Raw genomic sequence first — 18,570 nt, 5'->3', positions numbered from 1 at the left:
GAGTCATAGATTAATTGGAATTAATTTGGTGACTTAAAGAGATTAATTAAATAAGAGGGTATAAACTGTTAATTGTTTGATAGTTACACTTTAGACTATAAATCCTTATCCTAGATAGGATGGACGATTTCTAGGTCTTGGATAAGCCAAAATCGTCCATAGGGTTATCAAGGATAGGATATGGATCAACTTAAAGTCTAAGTTATCCAATTAGGGTTAAAGTTGTAATCCTTAAGGAGTCTACAAGTATAAATAGACCCTAGGGGTGAAGGAATTCGAGTAATCACAACATACCATCTAAAGTAGAGATACTCTGGTCGAATTCCTCCCCTCTTCTCTCTCCTAAATTATCTTGCTTGCTATTGGTGTTTGTAAGCCATTAGAGGAGTGACATTTGTGACTCTAGAAGCTCCAAGACAACAAGATCAACAAGGAATCCAAAGGTATGATTCTAGATCTGTTTCAATATTGTTATTTAACCTAATTAGCCATTAGAAGTCTTGGATTCAAAGCATGTTTAATTAGAAAGCCTAGATCCGAGCAATAGGGTTTTGCATGCGCACATAGGAAAGTTCTTATGGCTAAAACCCAACAGTGGTATCAGAGCCTAGCTTGGTTTTCTTTAAATTGTTGCTTATTAACTGAAACAAACCTGCAAAATTCGAATTTTGGGTTTGGGAGTCATGGACTCGGCGAGTTCCAAAGTGGACTCGGCGAGTAGGCCTGACTCGACGAGTCCCTTTGTGTACTCGGCGAGTCCGGGGCGTCAGGATTAGGCAAATCCGGGATTTTTTCATGTTTATCTTGTGGAAACTTACCTTAATCATATTAGATCAACCCTAATCCGTTTTTTTGATATATATGACTATAATCTTGATCTAATTAAAGATATTTATCATCTAATAAAATATTTAATTTCCTTATATGATAATTGATTAATTATTTTGATAATTATCTTAAAAGAAATCTTGGATAAATCAAACAAAGATAATTAGGATATTAATTGTTAATTGGAATTATTTGTTATTTGATCCTCCATGTTTTAAAATGTTTAAAACTTTCCCTCAAGTTTTGAAATTTATATTTGTGATTAAAAGGCTTTAATTTAAACAACTTAAATTTCAAACCCTACGTTTTAAAAGGTTTAAAATACAACCTTATACTAATATGATATTACTAGAATAATATATATATGTATAACTAAATGCTAGTCTTACCGTTAGTAGGCCTCATTCACGAAGCCAATCTATAAGGTGGGTATAAGGTTGCGGCCTATAAAATGGCGCTTAATGGGTGTACACTCACACCCACCTCTTGCTTGATTGGTGGAGGGTCGTTAGCCAAACGGGTAGGATAGGGAAACCTCATCCTCTCATTAAAAGTATAATAAGAAATACAAAGTAACTACACGTTTTAAAAATTTCCCAATCTTAGTTACTTTAGGAAAAGTGAATTGATGCAATCCCATGAAATTACACTTTTCACCCTTGCTAAGAAGTTAGTGGAGCGTGTGTGGTTTACCGGCACACTAATTGGTTCTAAGCAAAGGTGGCAAAGGGTGATTCATTGTTTATCATAGTTCGATGGAGCGTGTGTGGTTTACCGGCACATCGAATAGGTGATCGTTACAATGAAGGCACCATGTGAATTTGCATGGTAATTCACACCCGCTTTGTGATCCTCGGCATCCCAGTCACAAACAAGAGGGGCATATCGAGATTTAAACATGCCATTGAATAGTTCAATGAATCTCATCCGAACCTAGGAATTCTCAATACACTTAGGACTAATAGTCTAGGTTTTGTTGTGGAGAATTAGTGAATCGTCATTCACTTACCTTCAATTTATTTTCATGTTAGATTACGGCATCCCTTTTCTAATATGTAAATGTTATTGTTGGATCCTAACCCTAATTTTTCTTATTGGGTGATAATTAGGGATTCTTATTCTAATCTATCTTTGTCCTTTCTATAGATGTCGAACGCAAACAACGCTGCTGCTAGTTCTTTCACGTTGATGAGCCTTTGCCAAAAGGTCACCTTCGATGGAATGAACTTTAGAAAATGGATAAGATACATTCGCACCATTGCTCGCTACGAGGACAAGGAGTATGTCCTCGATGAGAAGCTCGAGAAAATCAATCCCGAAGTTGCTACTCCCGCCGAAATCACCGCCTTTGAAACTCATGAGCGAGATGCAACGAAGGTACATTGCATCATGATCGTCACCATGAACTCCGAATTCCAAAAGTCCTACGAGGACATGTATCCATACGAGATGCATCAAGACTTGTTGGAGAGATACCACCAAAACACGAGACAAGAGCGTTACGAGATTTTTACTAACATGATTTCCGCTAAGATGGGTCATGGAGAATCTCTTACCGTGCACCTGCAAAAGATGCAAAGGTATGTCGACCGCCTTCGCAAGTTAAATGTTGACTTCGGTGAAGACTTGGCGATCGACATGGTGCTTCACTCTTTGCCTCAAATGTACAACCAATTTAGGATGACCTACTACATGAACAAAGAGGAGGTCACCCTAAGCAAACTCCAAGGTCTTTTGAGAGTCGCTGAGAGCAACTTCAAAGACAAGTCTGTTGCACCTACTCCCAATCCGTCCGCTGCTCCTGTCTTGGCTATTGGTCAAGGGAAGGGAAAGAAGAGGAAAGCTTCATCGAATAACTATCGCAAGGTGAAAGCCCGAGATGGTGCCTCTTCTAGTGGGACCAAAGTTGATCCCGCTAAGCCCTGCTCTAACCCTAAGGAGGCTGAATGTCACCACTGCTACAAGATAGGACACTGGAAGAGAAGCTGCCCAGAGTACCTGCAAGCCATCAAGGAAGGAAAGATCAAGCCGTCTTTCGCAGGTATATACACAATTAAATCTAACGATTCTAATCATGCTACTTCTTGGGTTCTTGATACCGGTTGTGGTTACCACATTTGTTCTAATGTGCAGGGACTAAGAAGAAGTAGGGATGTGGAGCAAGGAAGGATCAATCTAATCATGGGGAACAGAAGATCGTCGCCTGTTACCAAGATTGGAGTGTATTCTTTAGTGCTTAGGAATAATTTTGTTTAGATTTGAACAATTGTTGCTATTCGCCAGAAATGGCTAGAAACATCATTTCATTTCATGGTTTATATAGACAAGGATTTAGATTTTCTTTTAATAATGAGAATGGTTCTATTATGGCTTATCTAAATAGTGTCTTTTACTTTGAAGCTATACCATGTAATGGAATATATGAAACTGTTATGATTGTTGATAACTTAGGAAATGATGTTTTGAATATTGATTCTTCCACTAGTTTGGATAAAGCATCCTTGTGGCATTGCCGTCTTGTACATGTCAACAAGAAACGCATAGCTCAACTCCAAAAGGATGGAGTGTTGGAGTCATTCGACCTTAGGGAAGATGACACATGCGAGTCTTGTTTACTTGGAAAGATGACTAAGTCACCCTTCACGAATACTTGTGAAAGGGGTGAGGGGCTATTGGACCTAATACATACTGATGTATGTGGACCCTTTAGATCAACCACGAAGGATGGGAACCGCTTCTATGTGACTTTTACCGATGATTATAGTAGATATGGGTATATCTATTTAATCGAGCAAAAGTCAGAAACCTTTGAAAAGTTCAAAGAGTTCAAGAATGAAGTGGAGAATCAATTGGGCAGGAAAATCAAGATGCTTCGATCCGATCAAGGAAGAGAGTACCTAAGTCTTGAATTCCACGATTATCTCAAGGAGTGTGGAATAGTTTCGCAATTGACGCCTCCTAGGACACCGCAGTTGAATGGTGTGGCAGAAAGGTGTGATCGAACCTTATTGGATATGGTTCTCTCTATGATGAGTCGTGCTTCACTACCTATCTTCTTTTGGGGGTATGCCTTAGAGACTGCCGCCCATATCCTTAACCGAGTCCCTACTAAGAAGGTTGCCAAAAAACCTCACGAGATGTGGACGGGGAAAGCTCCCTCATTGGCACATATCAAGGTTTGGGGTTGCGAGGCTTTCGTTAGATGAGATACTCACGACAAGCTTGAACCTCGAAATGAGCAATGTATTTTCATCGGCTACCCGCAGACATCCTTTGGATATCTCTTCTATAGACCGAAAGACAATGTTGTCTTTGTTGCGAGGAGAGGAGTTTTTCGAGAGCGAGAACTCATAAGCCAAGGAGACAGTGGGAGGCAAATCGAACTTGAAGAGATTCAAGAGTCGATAGATGAAGGAACCTCTACCGCTGGCATTCAACCCGAGGAGGAAACTCCGGGTTAACCGATTGACGAGTCCTTACCTCTTAGACGTTCCGATAGAGTTAGAGTTCATCCCCAGTTTTATGGTTTTCATATTACTACCGAAGGGGACATGTATATTAGTGATGGTACACTAGTAAACCTTGATGAACCTAATAACTATAAGGAAGCCATGGCAGGCCCGGAGTCTGCAAAGTGGAAAGAGGCAATGGATAGCGAGATCCAATCCATGTACGATAACCAAGTTTGGAATTTGGTTGATTATGTGCCCGGACGTAAGACCGTTGGGTGCAAATGGATCTTCAAGAAGAAGACTGACGTGGATGGGAACGTACACACGTATAAAGCGCGATTGGTTGCGAAGGGCTTTACTCAAACTCCCGGAGTTGACTATGATGAGACTTTCTCACCAGTTGCGAAGATTAAATCTATTAGAGTAATGCTAGCAATTGCCGCATTTCATGATTATGAGATTTGGCAAATGGATGTCAAGACCGCTTTCCTTAACGGAAAGTTGGCTGAGGATGTTTACATGGCTCAGCCAGAGGGGTTTGTGGATCCGAAGCATCCGAATAGAGTGTGTAAGCTTGAGAAGTCCATTTATGGACTTAAGCAAGCGTCTCGCAGATGGAATCTTTGCTTCGATGAGAAAGTCAAAGAGTTTGGATTTGTACGAAGCGAAGACGAATCTTGTGTATATGTCAAAGCCAGTGGGAGTATAGTAAGCTTTCTCATTCTATATGTCGATGACATATTACTCATAGGAAACGACATCCCGACTCTGCAGGAGGTTAAGTCCTGGCTCGGGAAGTGCTTCGCTATGAAGGACCTCGGAGAGGCTTCTTACATTTTGGGAATAAGGACAGTAAGAGAAAGAAGTAAGAGACTAATTGGACTTAGTCAGAATACTTACTTAGAGAGGGTACTAAAACGTTTTAGTATGGAAAACTCAAAGAAGGGCGAACTACCGATACAAGGAAATGCCAAGTTGAGTAAGACTCAAAGTCCGAGTACCGAAGCTGAGATAGCAGAAATGAGCCGAGTACCATACGCTTCCGCAGTTGGCTCAATCATGTACGCTATGACTTGTACTCGCCCTGATGTAGCCTTCGCTTTGAGCATGGTTAGCAGATATCAAGGGAACCTTGGCAAAGCACATTAGATTGCGGTGAAAAACATCCTTAAGTACCTTCGGCGGACGAAGGAATGGTTCTTAGTCCTCGGAGGAAGTGGTGACTTGAAGGTGCGAGGGTATAGTGACGCCAGCTTTCAGACCGACAGGGACAACTACCGTTCGCAGTCGGGCTGGGTCTTTACCCTAAATAGAGGAGCAGTGACATGGAAGAGTTCCAAGCAGGAGACCGTAGCTGATTCAACGTGCGAATCAGAGTACATTGCAGCGAGCGAAGCATCGAAGGAGGCAATATGGCTGAAGAACTTCATTGGTGATCTTGGAGTTGTTCCTGCCATAAAGGAGCCTGTGGAGATTTTCTGTGATAACGAAGGTGCGGTTGCCTTGACCAAGGAACCGAGGGATCATGGTAGATCTCGACATATCGACAGAAAATATCACTTCGAAGGACAACTCATAGTGAAGAGGATATCATCAGAAGATAACCCAGCAGATCCGCTTACGAAGGGACTGAGTAGGGTTAAGCACTTGCAGCATGCTAGGAGTATTGGGCTGAAGGATGATATTAGTATAGATTAGATAGTATTAGAAACGTATAATAGATAAATGTAATTAACATTTGATGATTAAATAAAGGAGTTTTATTTATAAGTAAAGTTACTGTCATATGTTAATTGTTTAACTATTGTTTCACTTTGTATGTTTTGACTTCCAGAATAATTAAGGTTATTAAGAATAATAGAAATTGTTCAAATGGTCCACAATCGTTCATATGTTGGAAGTAGATATGAATGAAGATTATCATGAATTGGTGTGTAGATTGTCTAAATGGTGTTAGACATAGCAAGGGTTGCTGCAACGTTCATGAGTGCTTATGAACTGGTTTTGAGCATTGGAATAAACCCGCGCTTGCTGGAATCACTTTATGGAATACGATATAAAAGGTGATCGCAAGACGATAATATCATATAGTCTTAAAACCTAGATATATGGTTTATTATTTGTTAATTGATTGTACATTGATAATGCGAAAACGCATCAGTAACTTGGTGTTATAAAACGTATTGTTGTGTATAGTTGGTTAATGAATAAGTAAATGCATATAAGTCGAAGTTTATCTGTAAATTTTATCCTAAGAGGGTAGAAGAGATATCTTGGCCACTCGATGATTTGATTTGACTTATGTGTCGGGCTCGGTCAGAACTGAATTGATGGGTTTGATTAAGTTCTATGTCAAATAAATCAGAGATCGAGAAATCTAAATGCTTGACTAACCATTCCATAGGATTGTCAGCATGATATCTAACAGAGGACTGTACGATCCCTTATCTAAAGGACAAGATTGATTAGATCAGAGTTGACAGCGTCTTTGAGAGCTACGATTGCAAACCGAATTGTACTTGTATAGTTACTAGACTTATCCAAGTGGGAGACTGTTGGAATAGTGTCTAAGGCTGCAACTATATTAGGCAAGTATTTGATCCGGTTGTGCATGGTCCTTTTAGGTTGCCTTCACCATAGAAACTTGATGGATGATTTGTTAAGGGAGAGTAAATATTATAAGGAATAATATATGGTTATTTGATTAATATGAGTCATAGATTAATTGGAATTAATTTGGTGACTTAAAGAGATTAATTAAATAAGAGGGTATAAACTGTCAATTGTTTGATAGTTACACTTTAGACTATAAATCCTTATCCTAGATAGGATGGACCATTTCTAGGGCTTGGATAAGCCAAAATCGTCCATAGGGTTATCAAGGATAGGATATGGATCAACTTAATGTCTAAGTTATCCAATTAGGGTTAAAGTTGTAATCCTTAAGGAGTCTACAAGTATAAATAGACCCTAGGGGTGAAGGAATTCGAGTAATCACAACATACCATCTAAAGTAGAGATACTCTGGCCGAATTCCTCCCCTCTCCTATCTCCTAAATCATCTTGCTTGCTATTGGTGTTTGTAAGCCATTAGAGGAGTGACATTTGTGACTCTAGAAGCTCCAAGACAACAAGATCAACAAGGAATCCAAAGGTATGATTCTAGATCTGTTTCAATATTGTTATTTAACCTAATTAGCCATTAGAAGTCTTGGATTCAAAACATGTTTAATTAGAAAGCCTAGATCCGAGCAATAGGGTTTTGCATGCGTACATAGGAAAGTTCTTATGGCTAAAACCCAACAGTTATTGGATGGGGATAATCATTACCATATCAGTAAAATTGAATTTTATGGATCAAAACAGTTTGTGGTAATGATCCTAATCCGAAACAGGTCAAAAACTCAAAAAATCTGCCAACTAATGATCCAACTCGTCGACTTAGGCTATGGACTCGTCGAGTTCATGGTCGTATGAGTCAACTTGTCGAGTCCACTCATGGGTCTCGTCAAGTCCAACAGTTAGACTACAAAAAACCTACTTTTTTCAACTTTGAAAACAATACAATTACATCTATATAACAGAAAACACTCATGCCTCTGATACCAATATTGAGTTTTATGTACTCTAACATCCCTATGGTGCAAATAAAAGACTTATGATTTGGATCTAATTTTTCTCTAATTATACATGCAATATTCATTTTTCCAAAGCATGAAGCCTAACTAGCATAAGATTAGAGATATACAACATAAAAAAACTAGTTAGATGATTACCTCTTTGATGTAGCTTGTAGAAGTTAGCCTTTCAAGAGCTTAACACCCCAAGTGTGATGCCTCAAACAAGTCACAAACACCATGAACAAGTGGAGGATAATGAAAGAGAGGCTAGGAGCCCCAAAAACGGCTAGGTTTACACCTTGGAGTATTAGTGGCTGATTTTGCAAGCTTAGGGGTTCAATTTATAGTTTGGAATTCCTGGGGTTTCAACTTGTAAACTAATTCACTTGGGCTTTTAATCCAATAAATCATTAGCATTTTGGATTAACTCTTCATGCACTCTCATAAAGATTTAGTCCAATCCTAATCAACATGGATCATTAGCCCAAACTATAAGTATTATTGATTTACCTAATCAGTCCCCGTAAATTTAATCAGTCTCTTTTGAATATTGAACTAATTCCAAATTAATTCTTAGTCAATACCAATTAAATAATATGATTTCTCAATTAATATATTATTCTTATAATATATTAATAAATCAATAATAACCTCTTTCTCAAAATCCATCTTATCAAATTGTTCTTGTGAAGGCGACCCGAAATGGACCATGCTACTTTCGGGTAAAGTACATACCAATTATAGTTATGGGCTTGGACACCTAATCCAAAAGTTATGTATTTCTCAACACAAGTACATTGAAAATATTCTACAGTCCTTCAATTGTGACCAATCCAAACCAATTAGAACTCCTTTGGCCGTTCACTTTAAACTTGGTCCAAGCACTATACCCACTACTAATGAAGAAAGGAAGTACGTGAGCAAGGTTCCGTACTCAAGTGTTGTTTGAGGTCTCATGTATGCTATGGTCTGTACCAGACCTGATTTGGCTCATATGGTTAGTGTGGTTAGCCGGTTTCTAAGTGATCCAGGGAAGACTCATTGGGAAGATGTCAAGTAGGATGTGAGAATTGTAGAGGACCTCACCTCACTAAGGATTGTGATGTGGACGAGAATGGAAACAAGAAGGCTCAAGTATTCTATTCAACTGGTGAAAAATTTGATGATAATTGGTGAAAACCGAAGAAGGAATGGCTCCCATATGACGAGTACAAAAAGGCAAAGGAGGAGAAATACAAGCAAAAAGAAGGAGGTTTCTATCAAAAGGAGGAACCGGTTATGGAAAAGAGGGTTGATTTGCAAGCGATGCTTACAAGATTCGTATCCGCATCCGAGAAGAGGCACAATTACCGATAATGAATTTTAGGAGCAACGAGAAATGCTTAAAGATCATCAAGCTATGATGAAAGATCAACAAAACTTACTTAGGAATCAACAAGCCTCCATTCATAACATTGAAAAACAGATAGGTCAACTGGCACAACAAATCAATCAAAGAAGACTCGGTGGACTTCCTAGCAATACCAAACAAAATCCATAAATGGCGCATATAAATGTGATAGCCACCTATTCTGACAAAATCTTCACTCATTTGACCTCTATCTAGAAGAATCCCAATAAGGAGCAAGCAGAAGGAACGAATTAAGTCAATTCAGGTGAATCCGACTCGACTTGCCGAGTCGGTTATATGGACTCGACGAGTCCAAGAGTTGAAGCAAAAAACAGTTCTCTTTCAAAACCATACAGGCCCCCTTTGCCATTTCTGATCTGAGCCATACCAGAGTTGCAGATTCAACATATCAAAGATTTATGGAGCATGTGAAGACCCTCCAAGTGAGCTTTCCATTTGTGGAAATGATACTTCAAATGCCTAAATATGCAACTTTGCTTAAAAATCTCTTTTTCTACTAGACAAAACATGGAAGATGTTGCTGAAGTATTGCTGAATGAACTACAAGAAAGAGGGGTGATCCGGGAACCATAACTGTTCCTTGCCAATTTGGCAACACAATGACTACTCGAGCATTGGTCGATTCAGGGGCAAGTATTAATCTCATGCCTTATTCCTTTTTCCAAAATTTGAACCTCCCGAACCCGAACCTATTCGTATGAAGATGCACTTGGCCGACAAAACTATAATATATTTAATAGGAGTGTGTGAAAACCTTTTGATTAAAGTTGATAAGCTAATATTTCCGGTCGACTTCATAATAGTGGACATGAAGGAGGATCTTAAAGTGCCAATCATCCTTGGGCGACCATTCTTAAATACCGCTTATGCTTTAGTAGACATGCACAAATCTACACTAACTTTATGTGTGGGAGATGAATATGTGATTTTTGGAGCTGAGCAAGAAGATAAGCGAAACGAGTCGCGAAAAGTGAAGGTGTTGCCGCTAGACTTGGATGATGATTTAATAGAGAAGGAAATTGCATATTTACAAGAAAGTAATCCAAATCAATTCATGTTGTCTTTGGAGGATAGTTTTGATGCAATTGGTGATTTAGAAGAGATAGAGAGGTTGATCAAGGAAGCTGATGATCAAGAAAGTGAAAAAAATGTTCAAGGTCTACTGACTCGCCGAGTCGTGTTTAATGACTCGATGAGTGCAATCGAAAAAGTTCAAACTGGTGAAACTTTTACTGTGCAACCCATTAGTGCCTTTGATCGCTTTGAGGACCTTTTTGAAGAAAGAGAAGCTGTTGAAGACTTTTCCAATCTTGGAATTGAGCATTTGGCAATTCTTGAAACAATTATGGGAGGAAAGGATAATGGAAATTTAGAAGATAAAGGAGATCTAAAAGCTTGGACTAATGAAAACCACCACTCTTCAACTGAAGCACCCATGTTAGATCAAGAAGGAGTGCCAAAAGAAAGGAAAAGGACCAAGCCTTGTGCTATTATCACTACTAAGTTTGAAGTGTTGACTTTCAAGCCATCATATTCTATAATGAACAACAAGACAAGCGAGGAAGGAATGGAGCAAAAGCATGGTAAAGGGGTAAAGCGTAAAGCTGAAGGAAGTGCTGCAAGGAAATGGATGGAAGATTTAAAAAGGGCTGATAAAAGGAAAATCCATCTCTACAAGATGAAGTATAAAGTGAAAAAGTTAAAGAAAGAGACCCTCCTGGAAGAAGCAGCAGCAATGTGAGAGAGATGGAGTCCAACTAAAGACTCCTCAAAAAAGAAGCGCTTAGCGGGAGGCAACCCGTCAAAAGAGTTTGCTTTTATTTTGTTTTTAGTTTTCATTTTGTAGGTTTTATTTAGGATTTTTTTCAATCTTCTTTTGTGTTTAAAATGATTGCTTGAGGGCAAGCAATGCTCAAGTGTGGGGTGTTATACATTTTATTTTCAAAACTCAACTCAAAATTTTCACAGAATGAAAAACGCGATGAGTCTATAAGTCTACTCGGCGAGTCCATTTCAGAAATCTCGAAAAAATGTTGAATCATGAATCTACTCGCCGAGTAGGTACGCCTACTCGACGAGTACATATATTTACCCGAAAAAATAATTATTTTTATTACATTCTGTAAAAGAGGGTTTTTTACCCAAATTTGCAAACACTCAGCCATTCATACGAGTCGCTTCCCCACAATCGACGTGCATACACTCTCAAACATCCATCTTGAATCTTCTCTTCTTTTGCAATTTCAACCAACAAGGTAACAACTTTAGCTCTTAATCCTTTACAAGTTTCGATTTTTGGTGTCATAACACCTTTAATTTGTGGAAAATCCCAATTTTGGGAAGACTTGGACTTTAGGGTTTTGATTTTTGACAAATTAGGATGTTTTAGACGAAAATTTTTACAATCATATGCCCCTGGAAAATACCAAAACAAACCCCTGTAATAATTTATGGATTTGGTTGGTTAATTTCATTAGAACAGATTTGCACTCGAGCAGTTCGTCCTACTCGCCGAGTCGGTTCGTGGACTCGGCGGGTCCATGCTACTGATGCCCAGTATTTTTCCATTTTTAATACTTTCGGTATTCTGTTTGTGGTTTTCTTGTTTCTTTGCTGTGCAGGAACCATGTCTAGGAGAGGTCAAAGCTCACGAGGAGGCGGTTATTGGGACATCCCATGGTTGACTTTTCAAAGCATCACCAACAAGTCTTCACTCACACGAACAAAAAGCAAGCTGGAGGCTTTGAGGCGAAAGGAAATATATGTTCCTAATGAGTTGGACTGCTCATGGATGGGGCAGGCTGGGTTGGAAGAAGCACTGAACTATTATCTGGTCAAGTCTTGTGAAGTTAATGGGGTACAAATAATCTGTGATGGGTGGATTCGGTTGTTTAAACTGCAAGAGCCGGTATATCATGAGCTTTGCTGGGAATTCTTTGCCACCATCTCTTTCCGGGGTGGTGATGACTACTATAGTCAGAACATCATTTCATTATGTCTTGTAGGAGAGTTTTTCCAGTGTAGCATTGCTGAGTTGGCATGGAAGCTGGGAATTTATGATCAGAATGAGATCATGTCCGAGACTTTTGAGTCATTTTTGGAGCAGTGCCACAAAGATTTTCCCAAGGGTGTGGTTACCTCCATTTGGTGGAACGCATCCGTTCCCCGATCCATCGCCTAATACATTGTCTGATTGCGAGCACTATAAACATGCGAAAGGATGATGATAAGGTCCCCACTCTCGACATCTTTTACATGTGGAGTATTATTACTCCTAATGTATTTTGCAATTTTCCATATTGCATGACAAAATACTTGGCGGAGGGGGCAGTGAAAGAACGGGTGACTTCAAAAATCAATGGTGGCATGTTTGTGACAAGGCTTGCGAGAACCTATGGCATTTTGGACCGACGAGGCACGAGCATTGAGTATTATTCCTAGTCTTCCCTTCAGCACAAATTTATTTAGGAGGGCTAGGATCATTGATGATTATGGAGGGGGCCATATTAGCATTCCAAATGATGATGAACCGTTGGTGCTGGAAGAACCGGGAAGGAGGGTGCAACAAAGGAGGACGCGGGTGCCACAAGACCCATCAGTGATTCCGGTGGAGGAGGAGCTACCTACGGATTGGTATAATGTTGAGCAGTGAAGATACCAAGATGACATTGGGCGGGGAGTGAACTTTACCAATGAGTCATTGGTTTTTTTATTTGAGCAAATGGACTTTGCACCAAGGCCCGGATACCCGTATATCTCCAATTGGGATGAAAGGGTGCAAGCGAAATGAAATCAAGCGGGTAGAAGTGGAGCCGGAGGAGATGAAGACGAGGAGGAAGATTGATGCTTTATTATATTTTTTATGTTTAAGACTATTTACTTTTCTTTGTTTTGGGTGTTGAACTTGTAGGATGTGTATGTAGGAATCTATTTTCTTTTATTACTTGTGGTTGTTTTCTTTTTAGATTGAAGGATTTGATGCATGCAAGAGTCTCAATTGTCAAGGTTAGAGTGAGGATCGGGTCTAGATGAGAATGTGCATGAGTTAGGGTCAAGTCCTGATGTGTGTTTAATGCACTGATTTTAATCCTACTTTTAAGTTATAAATTTAGCACACAAAGGCAGTGAACCTGTCTTTTAGTGGTATAGATGGATAAGTAGAGTGTCGAACTCAGGGAACGCAAATTAAACTAATAACTAATTTTAACTTAGAAAATAATAAAAGTAAAGGTTTTTCTCTAGTTTTACAAGACTAGAAACTTAAACAAAACACCTAACACGGGATTTAACTAAGAACTAACAAGTAAAAATTCACCAAATTTTGATAAAGAGCTTCTGTTTAGGTCCAACCAATTCACTCATATGGTTATTTTTATAGTAATGTAATATATTAATTGTTATTGGTTACCAACTATAGTGGTTAGGTTCATATTCACTAATACTAACCCTTAGAAAATTAATTAATGCACGCAGTGGCCAATTATTTAAACTAATTAATTCCTTAGTTCAATTATTTGGATTAAATAAGATTTGTAATTGGTTAATCAAGTGGGTGATTCAAATAACCTCTTGTTTGTTGGTTTCTCAAATAAGCTCACACATTAATTTACCTATTCTCTTATTAATTCTAGTTTCATGTTCATTCTTCCTAGTCATATGATAAAGTAGTCACATAAACATATGAGGTTAACAACTAAGAGATGTTCATGCACCTTAATTGTCTTCCAATTAACAGAAAATAGTTGTAATCAATGCATAAGGTTCTTTAACAAACTCAATTTAATGAAATCACCAATAAACAATTAACAAAAGTATCAATTAAACCATAGGAGTAATTAGGTTCTTCCTAAACAGAAACCATCCGAGTTTTAGCTCATGATTACAAGAAAAGCAGGCTCAAAAACGAATTTGATTAAACTAAACATAATGCAATCCTAGATTAAGTGGAAAATATAACCTAATTCGCTTCCAAACTTCAAAAGATCAAAGACTAGGGTTCTTCAGGTCTTCAAGGGTTTCTCCAATCGTAGCTCTATTTCCAAGGAAGCCAAAAAAGTCTTTAATTCGGATTAAAACTCCATATTTATAGTTATCACAAAACAGGGGCTACTCATCGAGTAGATCGTGGACTCGCCGAGTAGATGCATGGAATCCGTGTACGGAAAAGATTTTTTACTATTCTTCGGGAACATTCTTACAAAATCACCGAGTTGATGCGTGGACTCGCCGAGTAGATGTGTTATACCTCCTTTTTTTCATCCTTTGGTCTCTAATTGCTCCTCCTTACTCCTTTTTGCTTCAAAGCTGTCTCTTGGACTGAAAACATAATTTAAGCATCATTAAGTACCTTTTGTCCATATTATGCACATAATTAGCTAAAAATGAATAAAAATATATGCTAAACATATGGCTAATTATGCAAATATCAAAATACCCCACACTTGACTTTTTCTTGCCCCAAAGCAAAACTAAATTTTAGCACATTAGAATCACATAGGAAAACTCCAATCGAACCCAGTCATTATGCCAAGACCGCAACGCATGCATTTGTGTCTAAAATTTTCCTAATAACCCCCATACTCCAAATACTCACAATCCTCATAAACATTCACCCACTTTTTCCGAACAATGCTCATTTTATGCATCCCTCCGAATCCATCCCCAGAAAACCTCTTAAGCTCAAGGTATTTTTGGTTGAGCAACCCAAGCAGACATAATCTAGAAAAAATTACAACTTTTGGATACCACTATGGAGCCATTTTTGAATTCTTCATTTCTTTGACATTTGATCTTTAATTTCCTTGAATTCACCACTTTGTTGTATGATTTTTGGTGTCTACAACTTTTGAATTTTTCTATTCGGATCTTTGATCTCTCATATTTAACATTGATGCTCCAAAAATTTCTTAGAACTTTTCTTGTAATTCTCTCTCTTTTTTCTTAACATGTAACTCACTTTTTTTTTACTCAAAACCTTACATGCTTAAGCAGGGGCGCTCAACTTCAACCTTTATTGGCTAAAGATAATAATTTTCCTGGAAACATTTCTGGTACATGATGCTAAACATATTGCATCCTTCAAACTAAGCGAGGTCGTGTTTTTGTCCCATGATTTCACTGGAATAAGGAAGCTACAAATGCACTAGAACGTATATAGGCTCAACTAAACATTTGGGTTTTCATGCAATCATTCACATAATTCTAACATGGAATCCTAATTGCTTTTTACCAAATTTTGTCTAAATTAAATCCTAAGTGTATTTGGCATGCATATTTTTTAAAAATAGACCTAAATTAGGATATTAAGATTCTAAATTTACTAAGATGTGACCAACTCCCCACCCCACACTTAATTCATGCAATGACCTCATTGCATGTTATGCACGAAAATAAAAACATGAAATATAGAGGGAATTGGAACAAACTCCCCTGGGATAGTAGGTGCGAAGGTGGTTTTCTTCAATTAAAGCTCCATTCTTGAATGACTTTAGACATGGGAACAACTCATCCATGTCTTGGGTGTCATGTAACGTGTGGTAGACTTGCAAACGACTCAATTATATAAGACAAAGCTTCTAGAAACCTTCAGAAGTGAATCTTCACGCAAAAGATGAACAACACTGCCATTAATATGCCCAAAACAACTTTGGGGTTCCAAAAATGTAGTTGAACTCGGCGAGTATGTCGTGTACTCGCCGAGTTTATTGCCAATTCACAGTAATAATGCGTAATTACCGATGTACTCGCCGAGTAGGCTATGTGCACTCGACGAGTAGGTGCTGGGTTGAGAAAAACTTTCTGTTTGTTCAATCTTTGACTAAGGTTCTACATAGGGGTAATCCAATGATTTTTCTTCTAAATTTCTCAATAATAACACACTCAATCACTCCTAACTCTAACGGACTCGACCTTTAATAGAAAAACATCGCACTCTCTTTGAAAACATTCCTCGCTCATATCTTGACCCTTTAAGACTCTAAATGCATCCTAACCTTCAAACCTGAAAAAAATGCAATCACGAGTGAAAGCAACCAAAATGAAAATCCTAAAAAAAATCATCCAAGTTCAACAATGTCTCAAAACAAACACAATAAAAACAAATAAAAATCACAAAGCAACCAAATCTCAATCCTCATCGTCCATATTAGCTCCCCCAACACCACTTCCTCCCTCTTCATTGTTCCTATGCATCCTCTCCTCCCAATTCATAATATAAGGATAACCGGGTCTAGGTCTCGGGGCAATATTCATCTGTTGGAAGAGGCATTCAAATGATTGATTGTTGTAATTTACGCCTCTCCCCATATCGTCCAAGTATCGATGATACTCAACTAGATTCCACCCGTCATTCTCATCCTCCACCGGAATAACCGGTGGATCTTCTCGGACTCTTTCGCTCCTTTGCCTCACCCGCCGCCCCGACTCCTCGGGAATCACCGCCTCATCCTCATGTGGAATGGCATACGAATCTCCAAATTTTTCCACAATTCACGCCCTCCTGTATAAAGTAGTGTTGAAAGGAGGGGGAGAAATGACGGTCAATGCCCTTGCTTCCTGTAAATCCAAAATCTCGTATGATCTCGCGAGTCTAGTAACGAACATCCCTTCATTGATTTTGGAGGTCGCTTTGTCTTTGACTGACCTGTCCGCGAGATATTTAGCCAGACAGTAAGGAAGGTTGCAGAAAACATCGGGAGTGATAATGCTCCAAAGATAGAAGATATCAAGTGTCGAGACTTTATCACCATCTTTTCGCATGTTGATTGTGTTGGCAATAAGGCGGTGAATAAGACGGTGAACTGGTGAACGGATATGACCCTCCTGCACGGAAGATGGAATGTACACTCGGTTGGTAATAGTATTCCACCAAGTGGAAGCAACAACCTCTTCAGGAAGGTCTTTGTGGCACTGCTCCAAAAAGCTCTCAAAGTCTTCATTTAGCATGGCACTTTGGTCATAAATGCCAATCCTCCACGAAAGGTCAGCCATGCTGCATTGTCGCAGCTCCCCACCGAGTGAAAAGGAAATAATATTGTGATTGTAATACTCACTACCACCTCGGAATGAAATGGTAGCAAAGAATTCCCAAAACAATTCCAAGTAAACCGGTTCTTGAATTTTGAACAATTGTAGCCATCCATCACAAATGATGGTGGAGTCTCCCACATCACAATCCTTTATCAAGTATGGTGTTATTTCCTCCTCCAACCTGACTTTTCCCAACCAGTCCCAGTTTATGGCATTAGGAAGGTGGATCTCCTTCTGCTTCAATGCTTCCAGCCTGTTTTTAGCACGTGCTTGTGAAGATTTAGAGGTTATTTGGCGAAAATAAAGCCACGAGATATCTCGTTGGCTTCCCCCATGTGAAGTTTGGCCTCTCCTGGACATGGTTCCTTTTTTGCTTCAAAGATGTAGATTCAACAAAGAATGGAAGAAATGGCTTGAGAGTAGCTGTACACGGCGAGTATGAGGGTAATGTTTAGAATGGTGAAAACCCTTATTTACAGATTATAAACTACCTGTGTAATTTTTCTACTCGCCGAGTAGGTCCATGTATTCGCGAGTTTATGGGTTTTTTAAGATGTACTCACCAAGTATGCGTATAAACTCGGTGAGTAAGCCTTGCAGATTGAAAAAAACTTAATTTTTTTTGATTTTTTAACACACCACCCCACACTCTAGGCATTGCTTGCCCTCAAGCAATCATTTAAAACATATTTTCAGAGGAAGAATGAAAATAAAAGAGTACCTATGAAATTAAAAAGAAAATAAAGGGAAAAGAAATGCAAACTCTAAACGCGGGTTGCCTCCCGGAAGCATTTCTTTTGAAAGAGTCATTAGCTGGACTTCTCCCATGCTACGTTTCTGCCACTCCCTCCAGCATCAGCCCTTCTTCTATGTCTTTATTCCTTGGGACTCCTTCTTCATATCTTTTCACTCTATGTCCATTTACCTTGAAAGGGGTACCATCTTTTGATATTAACTCTATAGCACAATGTGGAAACACTTTCTTGACTAGAAAAGGACCATCCCATCGTGACTTGAGTTTGCCCGGAAAAAGTTTTAATCTTGAATTAAAAAGCAACACCTTTTGCCTTTCATGAAACTCTTTACTACTCTTGATCCTCTTATCATGCCAACTTTTGGTTTTCTCCTTATAGATTAAAGAACTAGTGTAAGCATCATGTCTAAGTTCCTCAAGAGCATTCATTTGCATCAACCGGTTGTTCTTGAGCTCCGCGATGTTGAAGTTACACAT

The 18,570-nt window shown here is 38.8% G+C and overlaps 1 protein-coding gene across 1 annotated transcript; it reads right to left on the bottom strand.

Annotated features, from left to right (window-relative positions):
- Nucleotides 1–18,168: 18,168 nt before the first annotated feature.
- LOC145016235 (uncharacterized) lies at nucleotides 18,169–18,570 on the bottom strand. The gene has a single exon (XM_078974615.1). It carries the CDS (start codon nucleotides 18,568–18,570, stop codon nucleotides 18,169–18,171), a length of 402 nt encoding a protein of 133 aa, XP_078830741.1.

The sequence above is a fragment of the Lactuca saligna genome, chromosome 9 (genome assembly GCF_052625555.1).
Source record: "Lactuca saligna cultivar CGN05327 chromosome 9, ASM5262555v1, whole genome shotgun sequence".
Lineage (NCBI taxonomy): Eukaryota > Viridiplantae > Streptophyta > Magnoliopsida > Asterales > Asteraceae > Lactuca > Lactuca saligna.
This window is presented reverse-complemented; position numbering and strand designations above follow the sequence as displayed.